This window comes from Cetorhinus maximus, chromosome 17 (genome assembly GCF_964194155.1).
Source record: "Cetorhinus maximus chromosome 17, sCetMax3.hap1.1, whole genome shotgun sequence".
Taxonomy (NCBI): domain Eukaryota; kingdom Metazoa; phylum Chordata; class Chondrichthyes; order Lamniformes; family Cetorhinidae; genus Cetorhinus; species Cetorhinus maximus.
This window is the reverse complement of record NC_135895.1, coordinates 53,339,704-53,366,823: the sequence shown is the minus strand read 5'-3', so window position 1 is coordinate 53,366,823 and position 27,120 is coordinate 53,339,704. Positions and strand designations below refer to the sequence as shown.

At 42.8% G+C, this 27,120-nt stretch overlaps 1 protein-coding gene across 2 annotated transcripts in view; it reads right to left on the bottom strand.

Annotated features, from left to right (window-relative positions):
• Positions 1-3,124: 3,124 nt before the first annotated feature.
• The window catches only part of oma1 (OMA1 zinc metallopeptidase), a 62,407-nt gene continuing 38,411 nt past the window's right edge, over positions 3,125-27,120 (bottom strand). For both annotated transcript variants that reach the window (XM_078561219.1, XM_078561220.1), the window contains 3 exons: positions 25,309-25,383; positions 22,871-23,020; positions 3,125-5,053 (listed from right to left, as the gene is read on the bottom strand). In XM_078561219.1, the coding sequence (XP_078417345.1) occupies positions 4,814-5,053; positions 22,871-23,020; positions 25,309-25,383 (465 nt within the window). In that variant the 3' untranslated portion in view covers positions 3,125-4,813. The remainder of the gene's footprint in view (positions 5,054-22,870; positions 23,021-25,308; positions 25,384-27,120) is intronic.

Sequence of the window (27,120 nt, the reverse complement as noted above, 5' to 3'; positions counted from 1 at the left end):
ATGTCTCTAACAGTGATTCTCCCCTTTTCCTTTTTACAGGGGTTTTCTCACAGAGAACAGGTTATTGAGATATGAGGAAAAGAGATTTGAGATATTTTTTCCTTGCAGGCCAGAAGCTTTCTGTTGCACTGCTACCACACAAAACCCTGGTCACGTGGTCAGGAGCCAATTAGAATGTTGTTGTCAGGCAGCTCCCTTGGTCCACAACTCCTTTCCGGCACCATCTTGTCTATCATGGCACACTGTGTTCCAGGATTGCAACATTGTATATATCTCTCACCCTGCAGCCATTGCAATCTCAATCCATAGTCTAACAGAAAATAAAGATATGTTCTTTACAACAGTCCAAAATAAATAAAAAGGTATGTTCCTTACGGTCCATAGTCACCTTTATGGCCACTGGTGGTGTTGTCCTCACCATAAGACCATAAGACATAGGAGCAGAAATTAGGCCAATCGGCCCATCGAGTCTGCTCCACCATTCAATCATGGCTGATAAGTTTCTCAACCCCATTCTCCCCATAACCTTTGATCCCCTTACCAATCAAGAACCTATCTATCTCGGTCTTAAATACGCTCAATGACTTGGTCTCCACAGCCTTCTGTGGCAATGAATTCCAAAGATTCACCACTCTCTGGCTAAAGAAGTTTCTTCTCATCTCTGTTCTAAAAGGTCTTCCCTTTACTCTGAGGCTGTGCCCTCGGGTCCTAGTCTCTCCTACTAATGGAAACATCTTCCCCATGTCCACTTTATCCAGGCCTTTCAGTATTCTGTAAGTTTCAATCAGATCCCCCCTCATCCTTCTAAACTCATCGAGTAGAGACCCAGAGTCCTCAAACGTTCCTCATATGTTAAGCCTTTCATTCCTGGGATCATTCTCGTGAACCTCCTCTGGACACTCTCCAGGGCCAGCACATCCTTCCTGAGATACGAAGCCCAAAATTGCTCACAATATTCTAAATGTGGTCTGACCAGAGCCTTATAAAGCCTCAGCAGCACATCCCTGCTTTTATATTCTAGTCCTCTCGAAATAAATGCCAATATTGCATTTGCCTTCCTAACTACCGACTCAACCTGCAAGTTAACCTTAAGAGAATCCTGGACTAGGACTCCCAAGTCCCTTTGCACTCCAGATTTCTGAATTCTCTCCCCATTTAGAAAATAGTCTATGTCTCTATTCTTCCTACCAAAGTGCATGACCTCACACTTCCCCACGTTGTATTCCATCTGCCACTTCTTTGCCCATTCTCCTAACCTGTCCAAATCCTTCTGCAGCCTCCCCACCTCCTCAATACTACCTGTCCCTCCACCTATCTTTGTATCATCTGCAAACTTAGCCAGGATGCCCTCATTTCCTTCATCTAGATCATTAATGTATAAAGTGAAAAGTTGTGGTCCCAACACTGACCCCTGCGGAATTCCACTAGTTACCGGCCGCCATCCTGAGAAGGACCCCCTTATCCCCACTCTCTGCCTCCTGCCAGACAGCCAATCTTCTATCCATGCTAGTACCTTGCCTCTAACACCATGGGCTCTTATCTTACTGAGCAGCCTCCTGTGCGGCACCTTGTCAAAGGCCTTCTGGAAGTCCAAGTAGATAACATCCATTGGCTCTCCTTTGTCTAACCTACTCGTTACTTCCTCAAAGAATTCTAACAGAATTGTCAGGCATGACCACCTCTTGATGAAACCATGCTGATTTTGCCCGATTTTACCATGCACTTTCAAGTATTCTGAAATCTCATCCTTAATAATGGACTCTAAAATCTTACCAACGACCGGCTAATCGGCCTGTAATTTCCCGTCTTTTGCCTCACTCCCTTCTTAAACAGGGGGGGTTACATTAGCAATTTTCCAGTCCTCTGGGACCCTCCCTGACTCCAGTGATTCCTGAAAGATCACCACTAACCCCTCCACTATCTCTTCAGCTATCTTCTGGGGTGTAATCCATCTGGTCCAGGTGATTTATCCACCTTCAGACCTTTCAGTTTTCCTAACACCTTGTCCTTGGTAATGACCACCATACTCACCTCTGCCCCCCGACTCTCTTGAACTTTGGGGATGTCACTCGTGTCTTCCACCGTGAAGACTGACGCAAAGTACCTATTCAGTTCCTCTGCCATTTCTTTGTTCCCCACTACTACTTCTCCAGCGTCATTTTTCAGCAGCCCAATGTCCACTTTTGCCTCTCTCTTACCCTTTATATATCTAAAAAAACTCTTGCAACCCTTACCTAGGGTCGTAGGTTCGGTTCCAAGAGGCAGCAGAGTTCTGTGACCGTCTCCTTGATGAAATGCAAACACCGAACATGCAGTTCCTGGCTTAGGTGGAGGTAGAAGTGCTCCTGGAATACCCTAGGTCGGTAAGTTCTGCTGAGAGCCTTTCTCCTCATCATCTTCCTTCCCTTGTGACCAGCTTGTCTTCTTTGCTGCATCTGCACCATCCCCCTCTCATGCTGCAGCCCGAGGGGCAAGTTGGTGATGATCCCTTTAAATAGCAATTGTTGACGGTCCTTCATGCTGCTGAGCACAAGTTTAACTGTGCAGGTTTGAGATAACTTCTGGTGCACACTTGTAACACCAGTGCGCACAAGCTCACCAAGATAATGTTTGGTGAAGGCTGCACTGTAAGTGGGGGAAAGGCACAGACACCATTTGCAGATAAAGTGGCATTCAAAATATTGAAGCTATGGAGTCAAATTTTACAGCCCAGTTCCACACAAAAATCTTCTTACAATTGCTACCCAGAAGGCTCCAAAAGAGCTACCACAATATATGACTTTCAGTGGTAAGGAGAATAGAGCAAGAAAAAAAGAAAGGCAGTGAAGGGTGAAAAATAACATGATTTTAAAGAGGGATCAATGTTCATTCCACAAACCTACCTGGATTCAGTGCCATTTCAGAAGTTTACTTCCATTTTCTACACCCATTAACTTGTCACTAGATAGTGGTAAGGGAAAGTGAAATATATTTCCTCCACATTGGTTCTTAAAGTTATCCTCAATGATATGTTTGCTGTTCTCTTGATGTGATAACTTTTCAGGTTTACATCTGGTTGCTAATTCAAGTTAAATGCTACCACACATTTCCATAACGTGAAGACAAATGTATTTGAAACTAGAAATGATGACAAGTAATTTTTAATGAAATAATTCATTTGGAGCTTACTATTTTATCAGCTTTTTGGCAACATTGTAACTCGTTCTTAATAAAAGTACAGTAGCAAATGCACCATGAAATAGGCAAAAATCGTAGCAAAAACAATGAATGTAAAAAAAATTGATTTTACAGCCTATTAACAATGAAAAGTAAGCAGTAAAACATTCTTGAAACATGTGTCTGTATAGGGCCTGCCCAATGTTGCACACCTATTATTTAAACAACAAAATTTTGTTTGTCTTGAGTAAACAATGCATTCATTAGTACCTGCAGAGTAAATGAAAAAGGCACAGACTGGTAGTTCATAAAAAATATATTTCTTTTCCTTTAAATATTTAAGAAATTCTGCAACTTCATTGCCATTGATGAGCAAACAGCTAATAGAAAACCCATTTTATATGATACTTGTGTAGCCCAGTGAAAGTGCACTAATGAGTAGAGGAATTGTTGCCCCGGTTCTTAATCTTAGATTAAAATTTATGGTAGAAGTGAGAGATTTTCACATGTTCTCTGGAAGTTGCAGGAAAGCAGAGGCAGTTGCTCCATTGACAGAAGAATCCTGGTTTTTACACTGGCATGGAAGCAGCAAAACAAATAGAATAATTCAGCACTACATTTAAAAAATGATGCAGGCAAATTCAAGTTTTACATGCAGGTTAATGTTTGGTTTTTACTTGAATGCACCAGGATCTGATATGTTAAGAAGGATAACTCTAAAAGTGACATTACCGTTAGGCCATGGTGATTCTAATTGTCATATAATTAATATCTAAATGCAGATTTGTTTACTTTTCTTCTTTGTGTTGAATTTCCTCTGCCCCCATAACTTATGCTCCTGCATACTACATTTAAAAAAAAATCTTCTTGGGGGTGTAAGGGTCACTGGCAAGGCCAAGCACTTTTCTCTAACTTTCCTTAAGCAGGAGGTGGTTAGCCACCTAAAACTGAGTGGCTTGCTAGGCCATTTCAGAAGGCTGTTAAAGAGTGTTATTGCTGTGGGTCTACAGTCACATGTAGGCCAGACTGGGTAAGGGCAGCAGTGAGCCAGATGGATTTTAGCGACAATCCAATAGTTTCATGATCATTATTAACCCGATTAGCATTTTATTCCAGATTTTCTACTGAATTGAAATTAAATTCTCCCAGCTGCTGTGGTGGGATTTGAACTCATGTCTCCACAGCATTCGTCCAGTCTTCTAGATTAATAGTCCAGTAACGTTACCACTGTGTACCATTCCCTATTTTATTCACATACATTACTTAATTCTTTTACCATATATTTTTCATGGTTACTACTTTTGACCTAGTCTCCTTAAAAGAGGGCTTCACTAGCCACAATACCTTTATAGCCAAGGAGCAACAGGGTTCCAAGGATCACACCAGAGACAATATTCTGTCATCAAAAATGCGCAACACAAGTTATATTTTTCCAAGCAAAACAGGCTTGCTACTGTGTTTAGCTGTGCTCCAGACAAAATAGAACTAGACCTAATTAAGGAAACAATTAGAGGACAACTTGAAATTCAGGGGCAGGTTGAATATTTGCTTTGGGACCACGATCGATTCAGAGCATTTCTACTTCTCACTGTTCCAGTTTAAAAAAAACACAAAAAGCTGATTTTCATGCCATGATATTGAATAAAAATGAAATAATTTATGACTTTTTTTGTGGATTTTGGAGTGCCTGTACTGAAACTACAGTAGGTATTCTCTCGATTAAGGCTGGACCAGGTTCATGGTACTGAGGTAGCTGCTTAGTTCCAGAATCTGTGCTGATTGCTTCTTCCCTCTTCTTTGAAAGCTTCAACATCTCTTGCATAGTGAGCTTAAAGACCAGTCGTGGATCTACAGATGGCAAGGAAGGGCAACTACAATCTTCTCGTAGCTTGATAGCCTGCAAGAAAATCAAAAAGCAGTAATTTATACTATGCCTAAAGTTGGCCACAGGATTCAGCATCCATGAAAAATTGTATCCCTAGTTACTAAAAGCATGGTCTGTAAGGATTTCTGCTTTGACTACAGAACTTTTCATTCGGCTTGTTATAATTTTCACTTTCTTCCAACTTATTCACCTTTTCTTTCCCAGCAGTGTTAAGTACATGTAAATTTTAATAAGCACCCTAACTGGGTACCATCAAGTGATCAGACCACTTACTCTCTCATAAAGTTGCTACTTTAAATTGCTCAGTGCACTGCACGGAAACCATGAGGAAAACAAAAAGTAAGTTGTCACAAATAGATAGGGATGGGAAATCAATTCTATTTAAAGGCAAATTTCAGGGTTCAAGTATTTAACAAAAGCTGATTTCTTTTTAACCACTTTTTCATACAATGTTTGTTGAACCACATTACTACATTGCACAAACCTCACTGTGTCAAATCTATGCCACATGCAGCCCTTCTCTCTTCTAAACAATCAGGTGATACATCTTTATAAATTTGTTAAAAAGATTTAGCATAAAATGTACTAGGACACAATACATATTTATTGGGAGCCATCTGGCAGGAAACCTGTTCAAGAGGTGACTAATTTTCTAGGGTTTGTAGAAAATAAATAAAAGGTTGTACAAACTTGTTTAAATCTACCAACTGAACAGATTTCCTCTTGCACTGGGGTCTCAATAAGATGAGTCATAGGACTCTCCCTACCTAGCTGGCTTCTTGCCATTATCTTGTCATTGTGATTGACTTATTAACTGCAGTAAATACAGGGACATCTTATTACAAGTAATGATTTTTCACTTGAACACTACCGAAAAATTAACTAACTTTCATTCCATGCTAGTACATAACCTCAAATCCCATGAGTTCTAATGTTGTGTAATAACCTCTTGTGTGGCACCTTATTGAATGCTTTGTGTAAGTTCAAATACACTACATCTGCTGCTCACATTTATCCATCTTACTAGTTACATCCTCAAATAAGGTTTCTCTTTTATACATCTGCGTTGACTCTGCTTAATCATATTATGATTTTTTAAGTATCCTATTAACATGTCCCTAACAATGGATTCTAACATTTAGTCTAGATTTATATTAGGCTATCTGGCCTATTGTTGCCCATTTTCCCTCATCCTCCTTTCTTAAATAGTTGTGTTATGTTTGCTACTTTCAAATCCCTGGGAAATATTCTAGAATCTATGGCATTCTGGATGATCAAAGCCAATGCATCCATGATCTCTGCAGATACCTCCAGAATGTAGGTCATCAGTTCCAGGGGATTTATCACCATTTAGTTCCATCAACTTTTGCAGTACAATTTCTTTTCTTATACTGATTTCCACAAGTTCATTCTTGCTAGGCCCTTGGTCCTCCATTATTTCCGGAATTTTTTTTGTGCTTTCTACCATGAAGACAGATATAAAGTATTTGTTTAATGTCATGACCATTTCCTTATTCCCCCATTATAATTTCACCTGTCTGCCTCAAATGGGTCCACATTTACTTTCACTAATTTCTTCCTATTTACATACCTGTAGAAATGTATACAATATGTTTCAATGTTTCTCGCTAGTCCAAGCCTTTTTCTCTTTTGGTATCAATTTTTCACTCCTTTAATGAATTCTAAAATCCTCCCAGTACTTTGGCACCATTATAACCTGCTCCCTTTAATGTACAGTATATTCCTGTTTCAAGTTTCCCTGTTTTAAGTTGTTCTTCTTTACAGTCGCGCAGTTTTTAGGCCGGTATTCCCAATTTATGTCTTCAATTTTGATTTTACTTTGCTTTGCATCATCGTTTTGCATTGTTGTTTCACATCGTGTTTCGCATCATCTTGCGTCAGGTCCCATGACCTGATCGGCGACATTCTGAAGTAAATGCAAGGAGAAGCACTCGAACTGCACCTGAAGGAATTTGATTTTTAAAAAAAACTTTGCATCAAACTTCTCCACAAGAATATCCAAACAGGATTTTTTTTTTAACAAGGAAGAAGTTGAAGCCTGGGCTGCTCACTTCTGTGCAGAAAAGTTCCATTTCTTGACTCTGCAAACTGATTTAAATTTTGGAGCCCCAGCTGTGCCTGCTGTGGAGCTTTACAATGGGCAGAATTTTCTGCCTGTCAGGCGGATGGAGCGGGAGTGGGAGCTGACCCAATCACCGCCCGCAATCAGGTCTGTGCCACCATTTCATGTGGGCGGGCCAATTAAGGCCAGCCGAAGTGTGAATCGCGGCTCCCAAGGGCAGCAGGAGTGGGCGGGCAGTGGTGGGATTGCAATGACTGCTGGGTCCAATGGCGACCCGGCGGCCTGTTTTAAAAAGCTGCTGCAACCTTTCAAAGGCTGTGAATCATGGCTCGTGGAAGGGCTGCCCAGAGCCCTGCTGCTGAGCAGGCCAGGCAGGAGGGTAGGGCAGGGATGCACTGTGCCCCTCGTTTTTCTGACGAATGCCTTGCTGCCTTCCTCGAGGATGTGGCAGCACGGCGGGAGGTGTTCGTGCCCCAGCACTGGAGGAGGAGGGCCCCCCACATGACCAAACGTGCCTGGGAGGAGGTGGCGGAGATCGTGAGCTCCCACAATGTGGTGCGATGCACCTGGATCCAGTGTCGCAAGTGTTTCACCGACCTGTTGTGCTCAGGAAGGGTGAGTGCCATGTTGGCATTGGTCACTTAACCCAGCAGGTAGGCTTTCCCCCCTGGCGAAACCCCCCCATAAGTCTGAGTGTAGTGACTGCATTGAATCATTGTGTCCTTCGCTGGGTGGGCCAGCAGATATTGCCCATGCTGAGGTCACCCTGAGAGGGTGGTGAAGAGATGGGTTCTGCACCCACTGCATGTGGCACAGAGTCACATTACTGTTTTGGGGGCAACCTGGAGGAGCTGCACCTAGGCGCAGTGCTGGAACTCCAGGACATGTCAAAGTCAGGGTGATGACATGCTGGGAGGAGAGCTTCAAGATGGTGTGGCACCGATCGATCTGCTGCCCTCTGCGCTCCATGTGCTTGCGCCTCTTTGTTATGGAAGGTTAGACCGTGTGGTGCCTAATGTGATGTAGGCAGCATTTGGCCGGGGGGGGGGGAGGGGCGGTGGTAGGGAACGGGCCTAGCATCTTTGTGTGAGTGTTCGGCAGTGGCGGGGTGAGGAGGCACTGGAGCCCTGCAATGTCCCACTTTGGTTGGGGTGGGTCGTCCGTGAAGAGAATCCAGGTACAAGTAGCACTAATCAATGCTCTTCTCTCCTTTTCAGGAGAAGAATGCACATAATGCAGCCGAGCGGGTGAGGACTGGCAACGGGCCGGCCCAATTGGCAATTCTAAGCCGCTTTGAGCAAGAGGCCCTAGATTTGAAGAGGCGCCATGCACCCAGGTCCACCGGTGTCTGTAAGGCTGGGGTGCCACAGGCAGGTATGTATGCCCAGCACTGAGGTTACCATTGTTCTCCCAACAGCCATGGCAGTGCTGAATGTTCAGTGATTGAAGTTTGCAACATGGCTTGACCATTGCTTATAGAAGGATGAGCGCATAATGATCCGGGGGACAGGGATGCACATTGACATTAGATCAGTTAACGTGGAGACAATGTCCTTGTTCTTCCTTTCAGCATCAGTGGAGCAGGGCCGGGAGGAGCAGCAGGGGCCCCCTCTCACACCTGAGGGCCCTGAAGTCACGGACTCACCTGCATCACACCATCTCTGCCAGGCAGGCATCAGCGCAGGTACTAGCACCTTGGTGGGAATTAGGACATCGGTTAGTGTCCTGGGGCACAGCGGTGAGGGCACTTCACAGTCGCTGGAGGAGTTGGCAGAGACTGTGAGTGCCCATGTCATCAGCAGTCGGAGGACTGCAGGGAACCAGGCACATGCTCAGTCGGTGCCTGATGATGTGCCTCTGGAGTCGTCTGCAACGCAGCAGGGGCAGGAAATGCAGCCGGGTGTGCGGGAGAATCTGGGGAGATACATGAGGCTATACTTGGCTTGGTATCCGTGGTGGAGTCGTCTTCGCGGACTATCGCCGATGCAATGAGCCTCATGGCCAAACGCCATGCGTCCTCTATGGAGAGAGTGGTGACTCTCATGGAGAGGCTCCTCCAGGAGACCAATCAGGGCTTCCTGGGGATGCACTCGGACCAGCAAATGCTCACATCGGCATTGACCTCAGCTGGTCAGTGCCAGTGTGGGAGATGGTCTGTGCACCAAGTTTCCCAGCTTGGTGCCCATCCATCCACGGTGAGCAGGGAGGTCCGAAGTGACCGTTACATTGGCGCAGCGGCTGAATGTTGTCTCTGCGGGCTCCTCTCACGGTGCTCTGGATGAGGGCACCAGTTCCTCCATCCCTCTGCCAGTGACCGTTGCATCCAATGTGGCTGCGACGACTGGGGAGATGCCAGCTGTGGAACTGGCAGCTCCCTCCCAGGCAGGGCTAGCACAGGCTCCATGGGCCAGAGGACGGTCGCCAAGGTCATCAAGACCAACAGGACAGCAGAGTGATCAGGCTGTCTCAGATGCCACTCCCAGCGAGGGGACAGCACCCAGATGCAGCACCTGAAAAAGTGAAAATAAGGCACCTTAGGCACACCACGGGTTTATCACTGGTGCTTTTGTTGGCTCCCAATGAGGTCTTCATGAGTTGTGTGATTTTTAACACCTTTGTCATTTTGTTTTCTTAAGTTCCTTTGGTTGTAATATTAAATTCAGACATGTCACCATGGCTGAGGGTGCCTCTTTTCTTCTGCGGGAGATGGTTACTAATAATATTATGAGTGATTTGTGGGATATTCAGCTTTATTAACAAGGCCCTAAGTTAATGTTCCTATCCAGGCAGATTTTGCACTTAGGTATTAAGTATGGAGCCTGCAGCCCAGGCTTGTCCTGGAGGTCCATATGTGGTGTGCTAGCTGAAGGTTCGTTACATTAAAGCCTCCCGGATATCCCTGCCTCCCTGGAGTATGCCCGGGTCAGCGTCTACCCCCTCAGCATTCCCCTGTGCCAGCTCATCCTCGGACTCACTGCTGGACTCATTGTGTGCAGCCACAGCCACTGTGTCTACATCTTCGTTGTCCACAGCGCCCCCCCTTTCCAGCGCAAGATTGTGGAGAGCGCAGCATGCAACCATTATCAGTTCTGCGGAGTACTGGAGTGTGCCCCCTGAGTGGTCCAGGCATCGGAAGCGCATCTTGAGAAGGCTGATGGCTCTCTCCACCACAGCCCTTGTGGAGGCGTGGTTCCTATTGTACCGCTGCTCAGCTTCTGTTCTTGGATGGCGGAGAGGCATCATGAGCCACATTTTGAGGGGATAGCACTTGTCACCCAGCAGCCATCCATCAAGCCGGGCTGGAGCACTGAAGAGCCCCAGCACCTGGGAGGGTCTGAGGATGGAGATGTCATGGGAGCTGTCTGGGTACCTTGCACAGACTTGTAGAATCAACAATCTGTGGTCACACACCATCTACACGTTCATGGAGTGGAATCCCTTCCTATTGACGAAGGCACCGGGCTCACCTGCTGGCACCATGATGGCCACATGTGTTCAGTCTATTGCACCCTGGACGCAGGGGAAGCCAGCAATGGCCGCGAAGCCTCTGGCTCACTGTGTCTGGCTCACCTTGTCCCAACAGTAGTGGATGAAGGTCAATGCACACCTGAACAGAGCATCTGTAACCTGCTTGACACAAGTGTGGACAGCTGATTGGGAGACATCGCAAAGATCATCCACCGACCTCTGGAAGGTGCCAGAGGCATAGAAGTTGAGGGCAACTGTGACCTTTAGAGCCACTGGCATGGGGTGTCCACCCACACAGTTCACAGAGATCTCAGGCCCAATCATCTGATAGATATGGTTGACTGTCTCCCTTGAGAGATGGAGCCTCCTTCGGCACTGCACCTTAGACATATTGAGGTAGATGCTTCAGCGCCTGTATACCTTGGTAGCAAGTGGCGTCTTCTGTGGCCCCTTAGACTACCTCTGGGCCCTGCACCCCTTGTGCCTGCGCCTGTCCTCCCAAAGGTGGCTCCCCTGGAGGCTGAATGTGCACTCCTGGCCTCCTCCCCCTTCTAGTCCTCCCTTCCTCCTCAGAGGAGGTGCCTCCAGTGGAGAGTTCAGCTCCGATTCCCAGGCTAAGGGAAGGCTTCTTGAAACCTGCAGGCCCAACAAAGATTCCTCACTGCAGAGTGCTGACCTGAAGATTGTGAGTCCAGAACAAGCAGCTGGTATGCGTTTTGAGGTATTGCAGATCACACAGGCAACCATCAGTAACTTTGAAAAATCAATATTTGACAGTGCACACTCATGACCACAGTAAGCCCTCTTATCCCGCCCGTGGATGAGGTTTATACAAATGTGTCATACCCGCCGGCCCGTTGTGCCCATGTGCCAACCTGAAGGTTGCACTGGCACTGAAAAATCATCGTCGATTGGCGCCTCAAGGGCCTTAAGTGGCCAATAATTAATGGCGGGCGGGCATCGGATATCACTGTGCACCCGCCCAACGAAATATCGTGATGGCGCGTGGTGACATTGGGACGCTCACCCGACGTCACTGTGCGTCATTGTCATTTCATTTTACTGCCCCTGCATGCCAACAGGAAAATTCTGGCCATTGGGTGAAGCAGACAGGCCACTTTAAATTCTGAGCAAGAGTGGTATTTTTACACAGATAAAATTGCTTTCCTTTTTACACGGCTTGTTTAGGTGAAAAATACAGTCTTTAGTCTTCAGGAGCCTGACTCTACAATCTTCTGATTAATTTTGGGGCCCCGAGTCTAGCTCTTGTTCAATTTTCCAGCAAGTGAGGCAGAGAGGCCATTTTAAAGCCAGTGAGATGGCATTAGGCTGAAGGTGAGGCACAGAAACCGTTGGCTGAATTTTATGCAACCCCCCCCCACCTTACCCTGGGCCAGTGTCTTTGAAGGTGGGTGAGCTCTTTAAATAAAATAGGTCCCCTGCCCACTGCCTTCTCGCCCACCATTGACCCATATTAAGGTGGTCCTGCAAGGTGTCAGGTAACTCAACCGCCCCTCAGGCTTATTGAGGTCCTTAAGTGGCCAAATAATGGTCATTGAAGGGCCTCATTCCGCTTCTGCCACAACTTTACGAATGCTGGGCAAGTAGGAGGCAAGGTGAGTAGCCTGGCAGCTATCTAAGGTGGGACTTCTTCCCAGAGTCAAAGAAAAAGACTTTCCTTATTCGCTATCAAAACTCCTCATAATTTACTTAAAGCAGAATTTTGTGGGGTTTTTGTTCAGGGAAGAGGGTTTCAACCTAACCTAATTTGACTGCCCCCTGCCTAACATCTATTTCTTCCCATCAAGACCAAACAAATGGATTTTTCAGTGAAATCAGACAAACCATTAAATGTGTTGGCTACGAACCAACTAAACAAATGCAAATTAGATATGCACCAAAAAAAATCTTTTCTATGGGTGTCAATCAATCAACAAGATACCATATTATTATGGAAATCAGTAGAAATAATTGTGATCTAATTATGCTGAGTGATTTACGGTGCCTGGAACATGATTACAGCAGTGTGGTTAAATCATACTGTCAGCACACTTCGAACTTCCAAGAGTCTTTTTCTTGCTCAGTTCAGTGGAGAAAAGAAAGTGTCAAAACTGAAATGTTGCTGTTGTCAAATGCTATTTTTCACATGTTGGTAATGATGCTACTCAAGACAGCAGAATGCTGCAACTGGGTGTTTAGACTTTCAAAAGTGCATGGTGCCTCTTCAGTTGTGCCATATTAGCACATTAATTCTGCAGATCAAGAGCCACCATTACATCTCTCCCTGCCTCATCATTTTTGTGAAAAGAATTTTCGAAATATCTATATTTAAATAGATTTTGAACAAGTCCAATGTCTTGTTATTTTTCTAAAATTTTTCTGTGAGGAATGGGTCCCTGGCTAGTATGTAAATACCTCTATCAAAGGGAGTTAGTTATATGACACATGTTTATATGGATTACTTAGCAACTTGTGCAGGCAAACCAATATTAGCAGTAGCTATTCTTCAAGGATGGGGCAGGGGTCATGCATTGTGGGAGGGTTGTTTTGTTGCAGAGGCATTAAAAATGAATCAGAAAGCTTGTCAGGCACATTATGCCTTTGCACTCCAATTTAATTGATAGTTTTGACTAATTCTGAAGGATATTTCTTGATCTTCCTTTGTATCTGCTTAATGTCAAAGAAAATGAGGAGGATATATTCCAGGGTGGAAGCATTAGCTTTCCAGTTCCTTTCTCACTGTACTGTTACATGGGCAAAAGCTAATGGTATGATGTGGGATTCATTTCTCACCTAAGATTTCTCATTGGAAAAACTTGGACTTTTCTATCAAGAAAAGAGGTGACTGAGAAGTGATAAAAATACGTTAATTTCTTCACAGTATAGTTAAACGTAACCTGGAGTATTATCTGTAAAGTGCATCAACAGAATGTGTGGATACAGTTTAAGCTAGTAACAGCCCTTTTAGGACTGATATCATAAATTCTTCATGCAAAGAGTGATCAACATGTGGATTAAACTTGAAATAATAAAGGAGGTACAAAATGAAAACAGAAAATGCTGGAAATACTCAGCAGGTCAGGGAACATTGTGGAGAAAGGAACAGAGTTGACGTTTCAGGTCCATGACCTTTCACATACACTGCCTGACCTGGGTATTTCTGGCATTTTCTGTTTTTATTTCAGATTTTCAGCATTTGCAGTAATCTGATTTCGAGGAGGTACAATTCCTGGAATTATTTAATAAACAATGGATGCTATAAGTGGATGAGCATTAGGATCTTTCTGGATAGATGAATTAAAATGGGCCAAATGACCTTCTCAACCTGTAATAATTTTGAGACTAATAATGTGTAGCCTAAATTGTTTGAAGTAGAAGAGAGAACTGCAAAAAGATTTCAGGACTTTAAATGTTTTCAAAGAGAAACTTGAGTTAAATTAACTCTTATAATCTAACTAAACTCTACTGTTTGATTTAAATTTCACTTCTTGCTTATACATAGCTTTCATCTGTCACTGGTGATATTTATCATCAGTCAGAGAGATTATAGAGCATTTCTTAATAGTTAAAAATAGGCAAATTATTTACCCTGCAGCTTGTTACTGCCGATTATTTTGCACATAAAATTGAGTCTTGGTTTGCAAGTTTGAAGGTTTGTTTATAGAAAAGGGCTTTTGTGTTGGTCATGAGAAAATGTTTTTTTTTTCACGTGATGTGGGTATTGCTGGCTTGGCCAGTATTTATTGCATACCCCAATTGCCCTTGAGAAGATGGTGGTGGTGAGCTGCCTTCTTGAACACTGCCGTCCAAGTAGTGTAGATACATCCACAGTGCTGTTAGAAAGGGAGTTTCAGGATTTTGACCCAGCGACAGTGAAGGAATGGCGATATAGTTCCAAGTAGGGCGGTGTGTGGCTTGGAAGGGGACTTGCAGGTGGTAGTGTTTCCATGCATCTGCTGTCCTTGCCCTTCCGGATGGTAGAGGTCATGGGTTTGGAAGGTGCTGTTGGAGGAGCCTTTGTGAGTTGATGCAGAGCATCTTGTATATGGTACACATTGCTGGTGTGTCGGTGGTGGAGGGAGTGAATGTTTAAGGTGGTGGGTGGATTGCCAATTAAGCGGTCTGCTTTGTGCTGGATGGTGTCGCGCTTCTCGAGTGTTGTTTGAGCTTGGAGCTGCACTCATCCAGACAAGTGGAGAGTGTTCCATCACACTCCTGACTTGTGCCTTGTATTTGATGGCCAGGGGAGTCAGAAGGTGAGTTACTTTCCACAGAATTCCCAGCCGCTGACCTGCTCTTGTAGCCACAGTATTAGCATGGCTGGTCCAGTTCAGTTTCTGATCAAGGGTAACCCCCAGGATGTTGATATTGGGAGATTCAGCGATGGTAGTGCCACTGAACGTCAAGGGGAGATGGCTAGATTCCCTCTTGTTGAAGATAGCCATTGCGTGGCATTAGTGTAGCCTGAATGTTACTTGCCACTTTTCAGCCGAAGCCTGAATGTTGTCCAGGTTTTGCTGCATATGGGCACCGACTGCTTCAGTATCTGAGGAGTCACGATTGATGCTGAACATTGTGCAATCATCAGCAACCATCCTCACTTCTGACCTTAAGATGGAGGGAGGTCATTGATGAAGCAGCTGAAGATGGTTGGGCACAGGACACTACCCTGAGGAACTCCTGAAGTGATGTCCCGGGAACGAGATGATTGGCCTCCTACAACCACAACCATCTTCTTCTGTGCCGGTTATGACTCCAATTAGTGGAACGTTTTCACTCTTATTCCCACTGACTCGAGTTTTCCTTGATGTCACCCCTTGGTCAAATGGTGCCTTGCTGTCAAGGGCAGTCACTCTCACCTCATCTCTTGAGTTCAGCTCTTTTGTCCATGTTTGGACCAAGCTGTAATGAGGTTAGGAGCTGAGTGGCCCTGGTGGAACCCAAACTGAGCGTCAGTGAGCAGGTTATTGCAGAGTAAGTGCCGTTTGACAGCACTGTCATTGACACCTTCAAGAAAATGTATCTCGAACAAGTTTGAAACATCACCATCAGTACTTGCTTAATATTTAGATACTTCATCATTTTGCACTTCCCATTCCATGCTAAAGGCTCGCCCTGGGGTCCAAAAAAAACTGAAGGAATAGAGCAGCGAAAGCTTTCAAAAATTGTATTCATAATCAAAGTATATTTAATAACTGCTCATGAAACATAGGGAAGGCTAAATACTTTTACAATAAAAATTTATTTTCCGTTACTGCTGGACTCAGTATCTGAAAATAAGAATTGGAAACATTCAATGCCTACAATTATAAAGATATGGGAGCTGATCACTGCAAAAAAAAATAAATTGAGGAAAGTTAAATGTTAATTTGTTGATCTCAATTAATCTCAAACTATAGAAATAAAAATTGATGTCTCTTATAATGGTCCCTTGGTTTATTTTTTCCGTGTGCTTACCTGTAGGTTTCTGCTGGTCTTTTATCTCTGTATGGCTGTTGCATTTTTTCTCTTGGCATCTCCAGACCTGTGTTTGCCTCCAGCTATCATACTACAAATTTGACTTTTAGTCTCTATTTAGAACCATACAATTTTATAGCATGATAGGAGGCCATTCTGACCATTGCACCTATTCCAGCTTTATGAGTTATTCACTTAACTCCATTCTCCTGCCATTATCCCATAACCTTTTAGACTTTTCTTTTCAAATATTTATCTACTTCTCTTATAAAAGCTATTATGGATCGTTCTATCATCTTCAAGTAGGGCACCCATATCTCAACAAACCTCTGGAAAGAAAAAACCTGCAGCTACCTTTCACCACCTAAGGATCTCCCAAAGTGCTTCAATGAAGTACTTTTGAAGTGAAATGCTGCAATATAGGTAAACATGCCAGCCAATTGGCATCTAGCAAATTCTACAAACAATAATGCGATGATGACCAGATAATCTGTTTTTAGTTGAGGAAACAACGTTAGCTAGGACATGAGGTCCATTTTCCTGGTATAAAATTGGAGTTCAGAGTCTAGATTCTGCATCATCATCTGCTAGCCCAAATTGCAATGAAGTGTGGCAGAATCCATTTGGGTCAGGCAACCCAACCGGGGTGCCTGTCCAAACAGTTGTTTGGCACTGTAAATATGCAAGTCTAATAGTAGATTCAATATGTCAGCTGACTCAGCATAGCAGATGGCTGATTTTCAGGGCTCTCTGACTGATGAGCTAAAGTGAACCACCTTTGGCACCAACAGCTGATGACACTGAAGCCAAATTTGACTTGGGCCTCAGTCCGGCATGGACCAATGCAAGAGGAATGGCATCACCAACTTTGTGCCCAAGTCGACTTTGGACTCAAGACATATTTTGCCCCCTAAGGTCTACAACAAAGCACATTAGCTGAGATTTTGTCAGGCCACTGGGGTCTCGCCCACTGGTTGAAGAACTGGCAAGGAACCGCCTTCAGTTTTTGGGAGAGGCCTGACAGGGTCAAATGCTGTTCAGGCACTTAAGTGATCACCATTAGGCCTTCCCCACGATTGAGGTTCCCAATGGTGGAAATCCGCCAGCAAATCAGAGGAAGGCAGCTCATCATTGCTGCCAGCACCAGTGGGAGTGGTGGCTCCTGTCAGCACTGCATCCATCAGAGGCCCAGGATCATCATGGGACCACAGGCCAAAGGTGAGTGAGGGCTGGAATGTGGGTCATGAGTGAGGTGGAGGTGAGGGGGCTTGTTGGCAAGGGCATGGGGGTGGCTTTCAGCAACCATCCATCTGTCTGATGCTGGGTCCCTTATCAAGCACAGTGTAGCTAACAACTCGGGACCCTCTGGGAGGCTGCTGGCAAACCCGACAGGGCAGATTGGTGGCCTTCCAAGGGCGCAGGAAAGCTGTACAACCCCCCATTTAATTCCTGAGCCACCACTAAGCAATAATGGCTGCCAAATGACTCATTAATGAGCATAACTGACATCCCACCACCAGCAGCTGGGAATCCTGTGTCAGCCCCTTCTCCCCTCCAACTTAATTGGGGCAGGATCTCCTAGAGACTGATGCAGGGCCTCTCCCATGATTAAGTGGGCCTAACTGCCAAGTCTCCCAACATGACGGATTGCTTTAAATCCAGCCCATTATTTCAGTTATTGAAAATAATTGTTGCTTAGGATCAAAATGTTTCTGTACCACTACTTTTGTACACATCTGCTACAGATGCTCACTTATCTACATGCGAAGGTGGAATAAGCACTTATTTTCAATTCATAGAGGACATGTAATGTGCCACTTTTGTGTGCTATTTTTAGCTATGCTCCACTTTATCTTATATTTAACAATATCCTCAAGAGTCTGATAATAAGGTCATTTAAATTTACCTCACTATGCTTGAAGATTTATAACTATCACCGTAGATGCCTCCTTCTCCATAAAGCCTCATGACATATTTTACTAAATTTTGGTCTGCCTTAGATATTCACTTGGATTCAACAACAATGGTCACTCCCACAAGCAATCCTCACATCTTGTGTCCAGCGTTGCGTTTCCATTGCCTGTTATCAAATCATATATTGTAACCTGGGGATCTAACAATAAAAAGCCCTGTAAACTGAGAAATGTATATTATGCTTTTCACATTTCTCAATCACACTTCTGTGATCTTTTGGTAGGTGGTTTGGTGACTCAATGATGAGATGAGAATCATTGAGCAGCTGCATTTCACATAAAATAAGTGAATGAATAACGACTATAATCAAATCTTAATGTAATCCAACTATTTATATTCCTTCCTCATGAATAAAAAATATACCACACTATTCCTTTAGCAGGCTAGGTGAAAAAAAATCACTTCCCTTTTCCCCTGAAATCTGGCCAATTATCTAAACCAAGCCTGGCTTTCTCCTTGAAAGAAGCATCTCTGGTCCTTACTGGCCTCCTTTTCAACAGTTCTCGCCATCTGACTGACCTTAAATCGATGTTTTTATCTCTTCTCACCAGAAAGGGGAATTGGGGCCTCTCTGTCGGATGAGCAAACGTTTCCTCCAATTAAATATCGGGAAGACTGAAGCCATTGTCTCTCACGCCCCCACAAACTCCGCTCCCTCGCTATCAACTCCATCCCTCTTTCTTGGCAACTGTCCGAGGTTAAACCAGGCTGTTCACAGCCTTGATGTCATATTTGACCCCAATATGAGCTTTTGATCACATAGCTGTACCATCACCTAGACCATCTAATTCCATCAATGTAGCATCACCCATCTCTGCCCTTGACTCAGCTCTTCCGATGCTGAATCCCTTGTCCATGCATTTCTTACCTCAAGACCTATTCTAATGTGTCCTGGCTGGCATCCCAACTTTTAGCCTCAGTAAACTTGAACTCTTCTGCCTGTGTGCTAACTTGCACCAAATACTGTTTACTCAGCACCCCCATGCTCACTGACCTACACTGGCACCCAGTTAAACACTGTTTTGATTTTAAAATTCACTCATAGCTTGGCTCCTACCTATTTCTGTAATCTCCTCCAGCCCACCAAGATACGGACATGAAACATTACTTCTGTTTCTCTCTCCACAGATGCTGCCAAACCTGCTGAGCTTTTCTAACATTTTCTGTTTTTATTTCAGATTTCCAGCATTTATTTTGTTTTTATCCGCTAAGATAGCTGCTCTGCTCTAATTCTGACCTCAACTTTAATCACTGGTGACCATGCCTTCAGGTAAGGACCAGATGGGGTTTTTACAACAATCAGCAATGGTTGCAGTCACCATCAGACTTTTAATTTCAGACTTTTGTTGAATTCAAATTTCACCAACAGCCATGGTGGGATTTGAACTCGGGTCCTCAGAGCATTACCCTGGACCTCTGGAATGTTAGCCTACTATGCCACCACCTCCCCTGATGTGGCTTGGTATCATACTTTGTTCTGTAAAACACCTGGGGGCATTTTATTATGTTAAAGGTACTATATAAGTATAAGCTGTTGCTCTTATTGCAATTTCCACAAGAGATATGCCATTTTTGAGCCTGGCACTTCTGACTTGTTGCACTAACAACAGTCCCATGTTTTGTGTGGCAAGGGTATGGCTGTACTATCTGACAGTCCCAAAGTGCTGTCCCTGTAGCCTGGTCAACACACATCCCCAACTTCAGCTTGGGACAGTGTGATAGTGCTGGCACAAGTTCTGTCATGAGTTTCAGTCACTGCATTCATCTCATAGTTCAGATGGCTCTGCCCAATGAACAGCTGCCTCGGTCCCAAGCCACACAGTGTATCATATAGCTTTGAGCAGGTAAAACGCATAAGACAGTTTCATCCTTCATGGGCGAGAGGCAAATCTGTTTCCCAAACACTCCCAGCCTACCTAACGCAAATGAGAGGATGCTCTCTCTGTAAAGTGTCTTATTAAATTCAGTCTCTGAAGTAAGGCTGAGCTTTCGCTCTGACTTTCCACGAGCCTTTAGCTATGGTTCAGCAGCTATACCTTCTTAATTCCAGCTCACAATATGCCACCCAAACCTCACTGGAAACATCCAAAATCATTCAGTGGGCTGCTAGCCTCCATTCTGCATGCCTGTGCTGTGTTTCTCACCCAGGCAATAGCTCTCCGATGTTCACAAGGCCACAAAATGGCCAGCACATGCGACTAGCTGCTTGAGAGCTTTGAACTCCTGATCAAGGAGCTGATCCTGCATTTGCCATGTTTTTGAGCTCAATACCACTTCTCTGTAACTACTGAAATGAGTTTTCCCTAGTTTCTTAAAATGTTGCCTTTATGCTTCGTGTTAAATCATAAATCCTGAGAATTGCACACTTTAAAATATCATAGTCCATACTTTTGACCAGATTGACCTGTGAAAATTCCACAAATACTTTTTCACTTCGTGAAGTTGCCAGTCAGCTGATTGACTGACTTGTCCCATCACTGGCTAATAATTGAGAAGTCTGTATGAAACTATATCATCCCCCTTATTTGGAAACAGATGCACCTTTGTAAAACAGTGGGCCCCATGTTCTACAACTTCATTTCCAGACATGTGACCCGCTTCTGTTTCTCTGCAGGTTGATGAGCGTCATCACTCTTCCTCTCTTTCCTTACAGTTCATGATCACACAGTATCTTCTTCTTATTGGCTTTGCGATTCACCTTCTCTTTGAGTTCATACCATTCCCTTTTCTTTCCTAGTGCATTGTTATTTTTCCTGTCTACATTCCCGTTGTTCTGTTAATTCCCCTTGTGTTCTCAATTGAAACTCTCATCCTTTAAGCTGAATTTTTTTCACTTTTACTTCCATTGCTAATAGCACTATTTTAATTTCTGCCTCTTTTGAGGTGATTGACATTTTTAGATATTGGAACTGTTCTGTTAACAATTTTAAGTCACTTTATCGACAGTACAAATCAGTATCCCAGGCAGCTGTTGACAACTGTAAAAACACTTTGGGTTTGTTTTATATATTCCCTCAGGTATTACCTTAGATATTCATACAGTGACATTCATTTGCAAGCGGTTCAGATGTTTGCTCACTATCTACCAATTCAGAAGTGTAACCTGGATGCTGTAATGAAATTAATATTGTATTCTTTTGCCCTCATTTTAACCCAGCTAGCTATTTTTCCTCATCAAAATAAGTAATAAACATGTACCACTTTGACACTTGTAGAGGGCCTATAAAAATACATTCTCTCAGACTTTTTTTTCTGAATGTAGCCAATTGTCTAAGCCAAGGCCAGAACTCTTCTTAAAAAACCTTCTCTCTTACCATACTTCACAATTGATTGACATACTGAATATGTGTTTTTCTTTTTATGATATTATTTCTGATCACACAAAATGGGAGGGGCATCTGTTTTTTCCCATGTTTAGAGATCCATCAGCAGGACCAGCAATAAAACCAGCTGCACCCCCTCATCCTCCACCAAAGTGTGGACTCTCAGTGGACACCCCATGCTGGGCACAAATAAGAGACATCTAAATGACTAAGTGTAGGTGTTTACAGGATGTTTAGATCACTAACATGCAAACACCTCTTCATCTACGTAGATAGAAAGTTTGTGCAAACTCACTTTCATTTAAAATACACCACTTAAATGTCACTATTTCCAAATCTTATCTGCATAAATGTGGTCAAAACTCTCAAAGTCTTGCATTCTTGGGCTGATGTGTCTTGACAGTCTTACATAAGCAATTTCCCCAATCCAACTCTGATGAAGAGTTACTCTCAAAATAATAACCTATCTTTCTATTTTAGGTTCTGATTGACTTACAGTGCATATCCTGTATTTCTGCCTTATTACAGGTCAGATTTTGCAAACTCTCATGCACTTCCTGTAAACGTTTCCATTATTCTTTTGTTGTCATGGGACATCGGATTCAGCGCAGTGTTCCCTAAAGAGGATCTGTGGCATATATGAACAAGGTAAGAGACAGTGCGTCTCTTCAACTAATCAGGTTGAAGAATCCTCACTGAAACGTGCGCAGTCTAAACCTGGAAGTACGAACCAAAAATTATAAATTAAATTTGAATCAGGTACAGAAAGCAAAATGGGCTAAAAAAATATGGGATTAGCATGAGAGATAGAAGAGAGAAAAGTATAAAGAAAAAAAAAATTTCAACTTTCCCTTTTAAAATCTCTAACACTAATTATTATGAAGCAATGGGACTCCATACTTAAATTTTCAGAGCCTGAGATTATGGCTGATCACCCCCTTAAAAACTCACTTGCACCTGAATACACCAGCCCCATCAGCTTCTGCCGTGGCTATTGGTTAAGTATCATACCGTTTTGCTCTTTCACTGATTTCAATGCTGGGTTTACAGGAAGTTGACTGGTATAATTTGTGTATGAAGGCATAAAGGGGTAAGTTTCAACTTCCTCACCTCAGCGGTGAAGGGGTGGAGTGGATTGCAGGTCTATTACAGAATTCATCTGATTATCATACCATTGCTTTCAGTTTCACCAGCTTAGAGCACAGGTGGCAAACATGAAAATTAGTCTTGCACTCTCAATGTCAAGAGGTTAAGATCGCGCAACATACAGAGTAGAGATAGAAATTATCTTGTGAAATGAAAGGCTTTCTGTTTTTGGGCCAAATTAATAAAACCTGACAAATTTTAGTAATGTCTAAACATCAACAACTTTAATGATGAAAAAACACAACTGCACTGTATGGTTATTCATCAAAACACTTTCTCAAGAGAGGTCACTGCTGCATAAACAAAATAGAAACTTCACATTTAATGAATTAGCCACTAGCTCTACAGTTCTCTTGAAGAATGCAGGTTCCTATTTACCTCAGGTATTAGTTTGTCCAGATGTTCAACTCGATGATCATTTGACGGATGTGTGGAAAACCATTCAGGAATTTGAAATGTTCCAGAAACAATTTTCATTAATTCCAGTTGTTGCCAATATACACTGCTTGCTCTCACATCCATGCATGCCTAGATTAATAAGAAAGATTTGTGAAACAATAACATATATGATTTATATTTTTGTTTAATCACAAAGTAAATTTGGTTTGTCAGCTTTTGACAAAAAAGGAAGCATGCATTCTTAAGATAATGAGAATTTGGTTGATTAGTGGTGTTTTTCATAGGGATGAACTTAATGGCCGTGGCAGTGGGCCCGACCACTGGCTGGAAAGCTAGAGGCAACTCCGATGCAGTCATTTATGAAAGCTCCGAAGCAATTGTGTGCTCATCAGACAGATTACTGCCTGGCATCTGGACTTCTGTCCCCTTAAGGACAGAGATCCTGCCTCCAAGAGCTGCCAGCCAATTAGAGGTCCAGCAGCACCACCAGGAGCTGTTGCCACTGCTGGAACTGAAGCTAGCCAGGTGCAGCAACAATGGGGGAGGCACCGGAATGAAGGTAAGTACAGGACTCGCAGGGGTCAATCAGACAGGCCCTGGTGGTTTGGGGGAATTGGTGGTGATGGTGGTGGGGTGGAAGGTTGCTAGTGGCATCATGGGGAGGGCGAGGGGAGGGTGGTTTGTTCCAAGAGGATGTCCCTTGGTACCAGGGACCCCTGTGTGCCACAGGGTGCCTAATCAGGAGCCCCTCACCCCATTCCACTGAGCCTGCAAGGAGACTACCAGCGTTTACTGTGTGATCTCCCCACATGGCGTAGGGCCTTCCCCGCCACTGGCAGAATATCGGCGCTAACAGGATGAGGCCCATAAGAAGCCATAAATTAGGCACTTAAGGTCTTCAACTGGCTTCTAGGCAGGCCGTCCTCGACCTTCCTGTCCCTGATTGAATTCAAGGGAGTCAGGAAAGTGACAGGCTCTCCACCCCCGCCTTCTCTCCTCATTCCACGGCCCCTATCCCTGTCTCCCTGCCTGCTCCAGATGGTAGAATTAAATTTGTTTAATTGCATATAGATTGGATGTTAATTGCATTCGGTTAGTGGTATTAACTGGGGGCTCACCTGTGCTCATAAACATTGGAGCAGGTTGAAAGAGGGGCTGCTGGTTGGAGGTGCATGACATGCAGTTTGTGTCTCTGTGAATGAAAGCTTATAAGTGTATTCAAACCAGGCTTCAGTTTTCTAGCTTTCATTTCCTGGCTATCTCAGTTGTAACATTTTCCGCTATTAGACCTTTTCTAATTAAATCTGAAATAATTCATTGCTGTTAGATCATATTATATAAAGTGATAGCAGCTGCAACATCTCAGGCATACAAGTAACATTTAGCAAAATCCTAAAAGTAATAAAGAGTGGCAAAGTATATGCTGCAGATTTATATACTGATTAAAAAATGGAAACGATGCTTGGTGCCAACAGTGCAGGCACTGAAATCTTTGGTTCTGAACATATTTTAAATAGTCTAAGTTAAAGCTTTACAAAAATCCTATGCTCAGTATTTCTACAAAGAGGAAATTATTTGCAATTAAATGATTTTTAAGCTCGCTCAATAGCTTAGTTAGCAAAGGTAGTAAAAGACCTGAAGTTCTAGTTTCAATTGCCAACCTGTGCTAAATCAGCTGATCTCAGCCAGTTGGTAGCAAGTCAGAAATTGTGGGGTGGGATACAGGGTTGACATTCACCATAGTTGCTAACCCTGATTGTTATCCAGTGACTGTGGCTGAAAATGTCATCTGTCTACTGATGATGACAAGATCAGACTCAAGTGTATGATCTCCAATAATGAACTGCCTGGTAATATTCGCCTGTTAAGGTCATCCATGAAGGATGGGTAATTGGGTGAAGTACTGGAAAGTGTATGACATGATGCATCTCTGCACTAGTCAGTGCCATTGGTAGTATTTTAAGATGGAGAATTTTTAAAAAAAACTATTAGCAGCCTCCTCATGTTTAATGGAACTATATTCCACATGAAATGTTAATCTATCTTTCTGACTATATATTTCCAACATTTGTGTTTTCACCTCAGGTTTCCATGGTTAGCAAATTTTCTTTTTAACTCTATGGATTTGAATATGAATCCTCAATAAAAAAGAGTGAAAATTATAGTCATAAAAATTGATATTAGTCTCAGCATCAGTCCACCCCAAGAAGTCTTATTTTTTTGTAACATTAAGAAAACTGAGAATAGTATTTTTCAATACACGATTAAGGCATACTTTTCACCAGTTTTTCTGTAAAGAATGTGGAGCAAAATAGTTGATGATTATATTATCTGCAATTAGTCACAAATGAAACTTTGTACTGTTCAATACATGACTACAAACCAAAGATCAGAAATCTATGGAAGGCACAAATTACCTTAGCAGCAAGTCGTAGTCCAACCTCATCAGCCTCAATCTCTAGTTTCCGGCTGTATGGTCTATCAAACATGTACTGTAGGAAATAAATTTATTAATGTTAATAGGAATTGAAAACACTGACCGATTCTTCAAGTCTGATCTATATTAAGTAGGTAAATCAATGTAACATAATTATTTTGTGTCTCCTTCTGATCTCAGTATGTTACAGTTTCAAAAGATACTTTCTGATGTGTTAACTTTGTAATTTCAGAGCCGAGAGTTAATGTTTCACAATTATATTAGTCAAAAATTGCAAATACCCTTATGCAAAGTAACATTAGCAGTAACATGTGGTGTTCCAGATTTCATTTAAAGAGATGCTTTGGTTTTACAATGAGCTCGGTGCATGTAAAGTAAACATTATATGATGGTTGTGGGCTCCACAGCAATGCAAGAACTCGCAATAATGCTACTTTTTCACAAGGCTACATTCAATCAAAATATGTCCTTGTTCATGTAACCAGGTTTCACACTGCTGCTAGCAATCTAATTTAGTATCAAATTTCAGATAAAAGCAGGGAGTAAAGCATTAAATTGCAAAAGTGTTGCCCAGCATTTAGGGTAAAAATCAGAAATAACATAATTGGTACATTTAAATTTTCCACACACCATTAAGAACCAACTCCAAGAACCAATGAACCAATAAAGTCACCAGACAATGTGGTAACTCGGGTGGGGCAGTTAACCAAAATTATTCCATCATCTATATCAAAGTTCTTTAAAATTTAACTGGCATTATTTTCCACTGCTTAAACAGAATATCATCTTGTGACAGATCACAAGAATCTTCTCATATGAGCAGTACATCTCCCATGGTGTTGATCGCAATATGTCAGATGGTGCCATGTCTCTTCTCTGTGTATTGTGTTTGTCTGAATATTTCTGTTTCCTTTTATCTTCTGTTGTAATGTCACCTGTATTTATTTTCCTTTCGATTTCTCTCTCCGGATTGTTTAGCTATTTTTTCTATTTTTGTTGTTTTCTTGTATCCTTTCAGGTGGGAATTGATGGGTCATATAGAAAGAGTCTGCCAGTTTCATTTTATAGTGGCGGCTTTAGTAAAAATGTAGTTTATAGTGCTGAGTGGCTGTTTTTCTATCTGACCGCAAGTCTCCTTCCCATTTTTGATTCGCTTCTATGCCATTCCTACCATTGATTTTGGTACTATTTAGTGCCTCCTAAGACCGTTACTATCTCTACTATATCTCCCTGCTTTAAGTTCATCCAATCAGTTTTCAGTCCCCACCAGACCGTGAAAACTGCTCTAAACAAAGGCACAAATAATATTCCCTGTGAGTGTGACCATGGTGCATTCTTCCTCATCTTCCCTGCAGTTTTTGACATGGTTAATCACACTATTCCCCCTCTAGTACCCCTTTTCCATTATCCAGCTTGTTTCTCAGGTGATACTGCACAAAGCTGTCAGTACTCATTGTGTTTCCCTTTCAGAACATCCTCAATGCCCACATCATTCCTTTCCCTCTCAGTACAGTGCTTTCCAACATGAACCCCTATTTAACAGTGGCATGGAGAAATAATTAAAGTTACATTTTAGGAGTGTAGAGGCCATTTAAAATTTTAAATTTTATTATTTTCAAGCAATTTTCATTTTAAATTTAAAAGTAGAAAGGACAATAAAAGTAAAATAATCGAAAGTGTTAGGAAATAGAGATAGTTTAAGTAAGTTATATATATATTTGTGTATGTTAAGATTAAGGTCAATCTTTATTTTAAGTTTAATTCATATTTTTTTCTATTTGTGGGTTAAAAG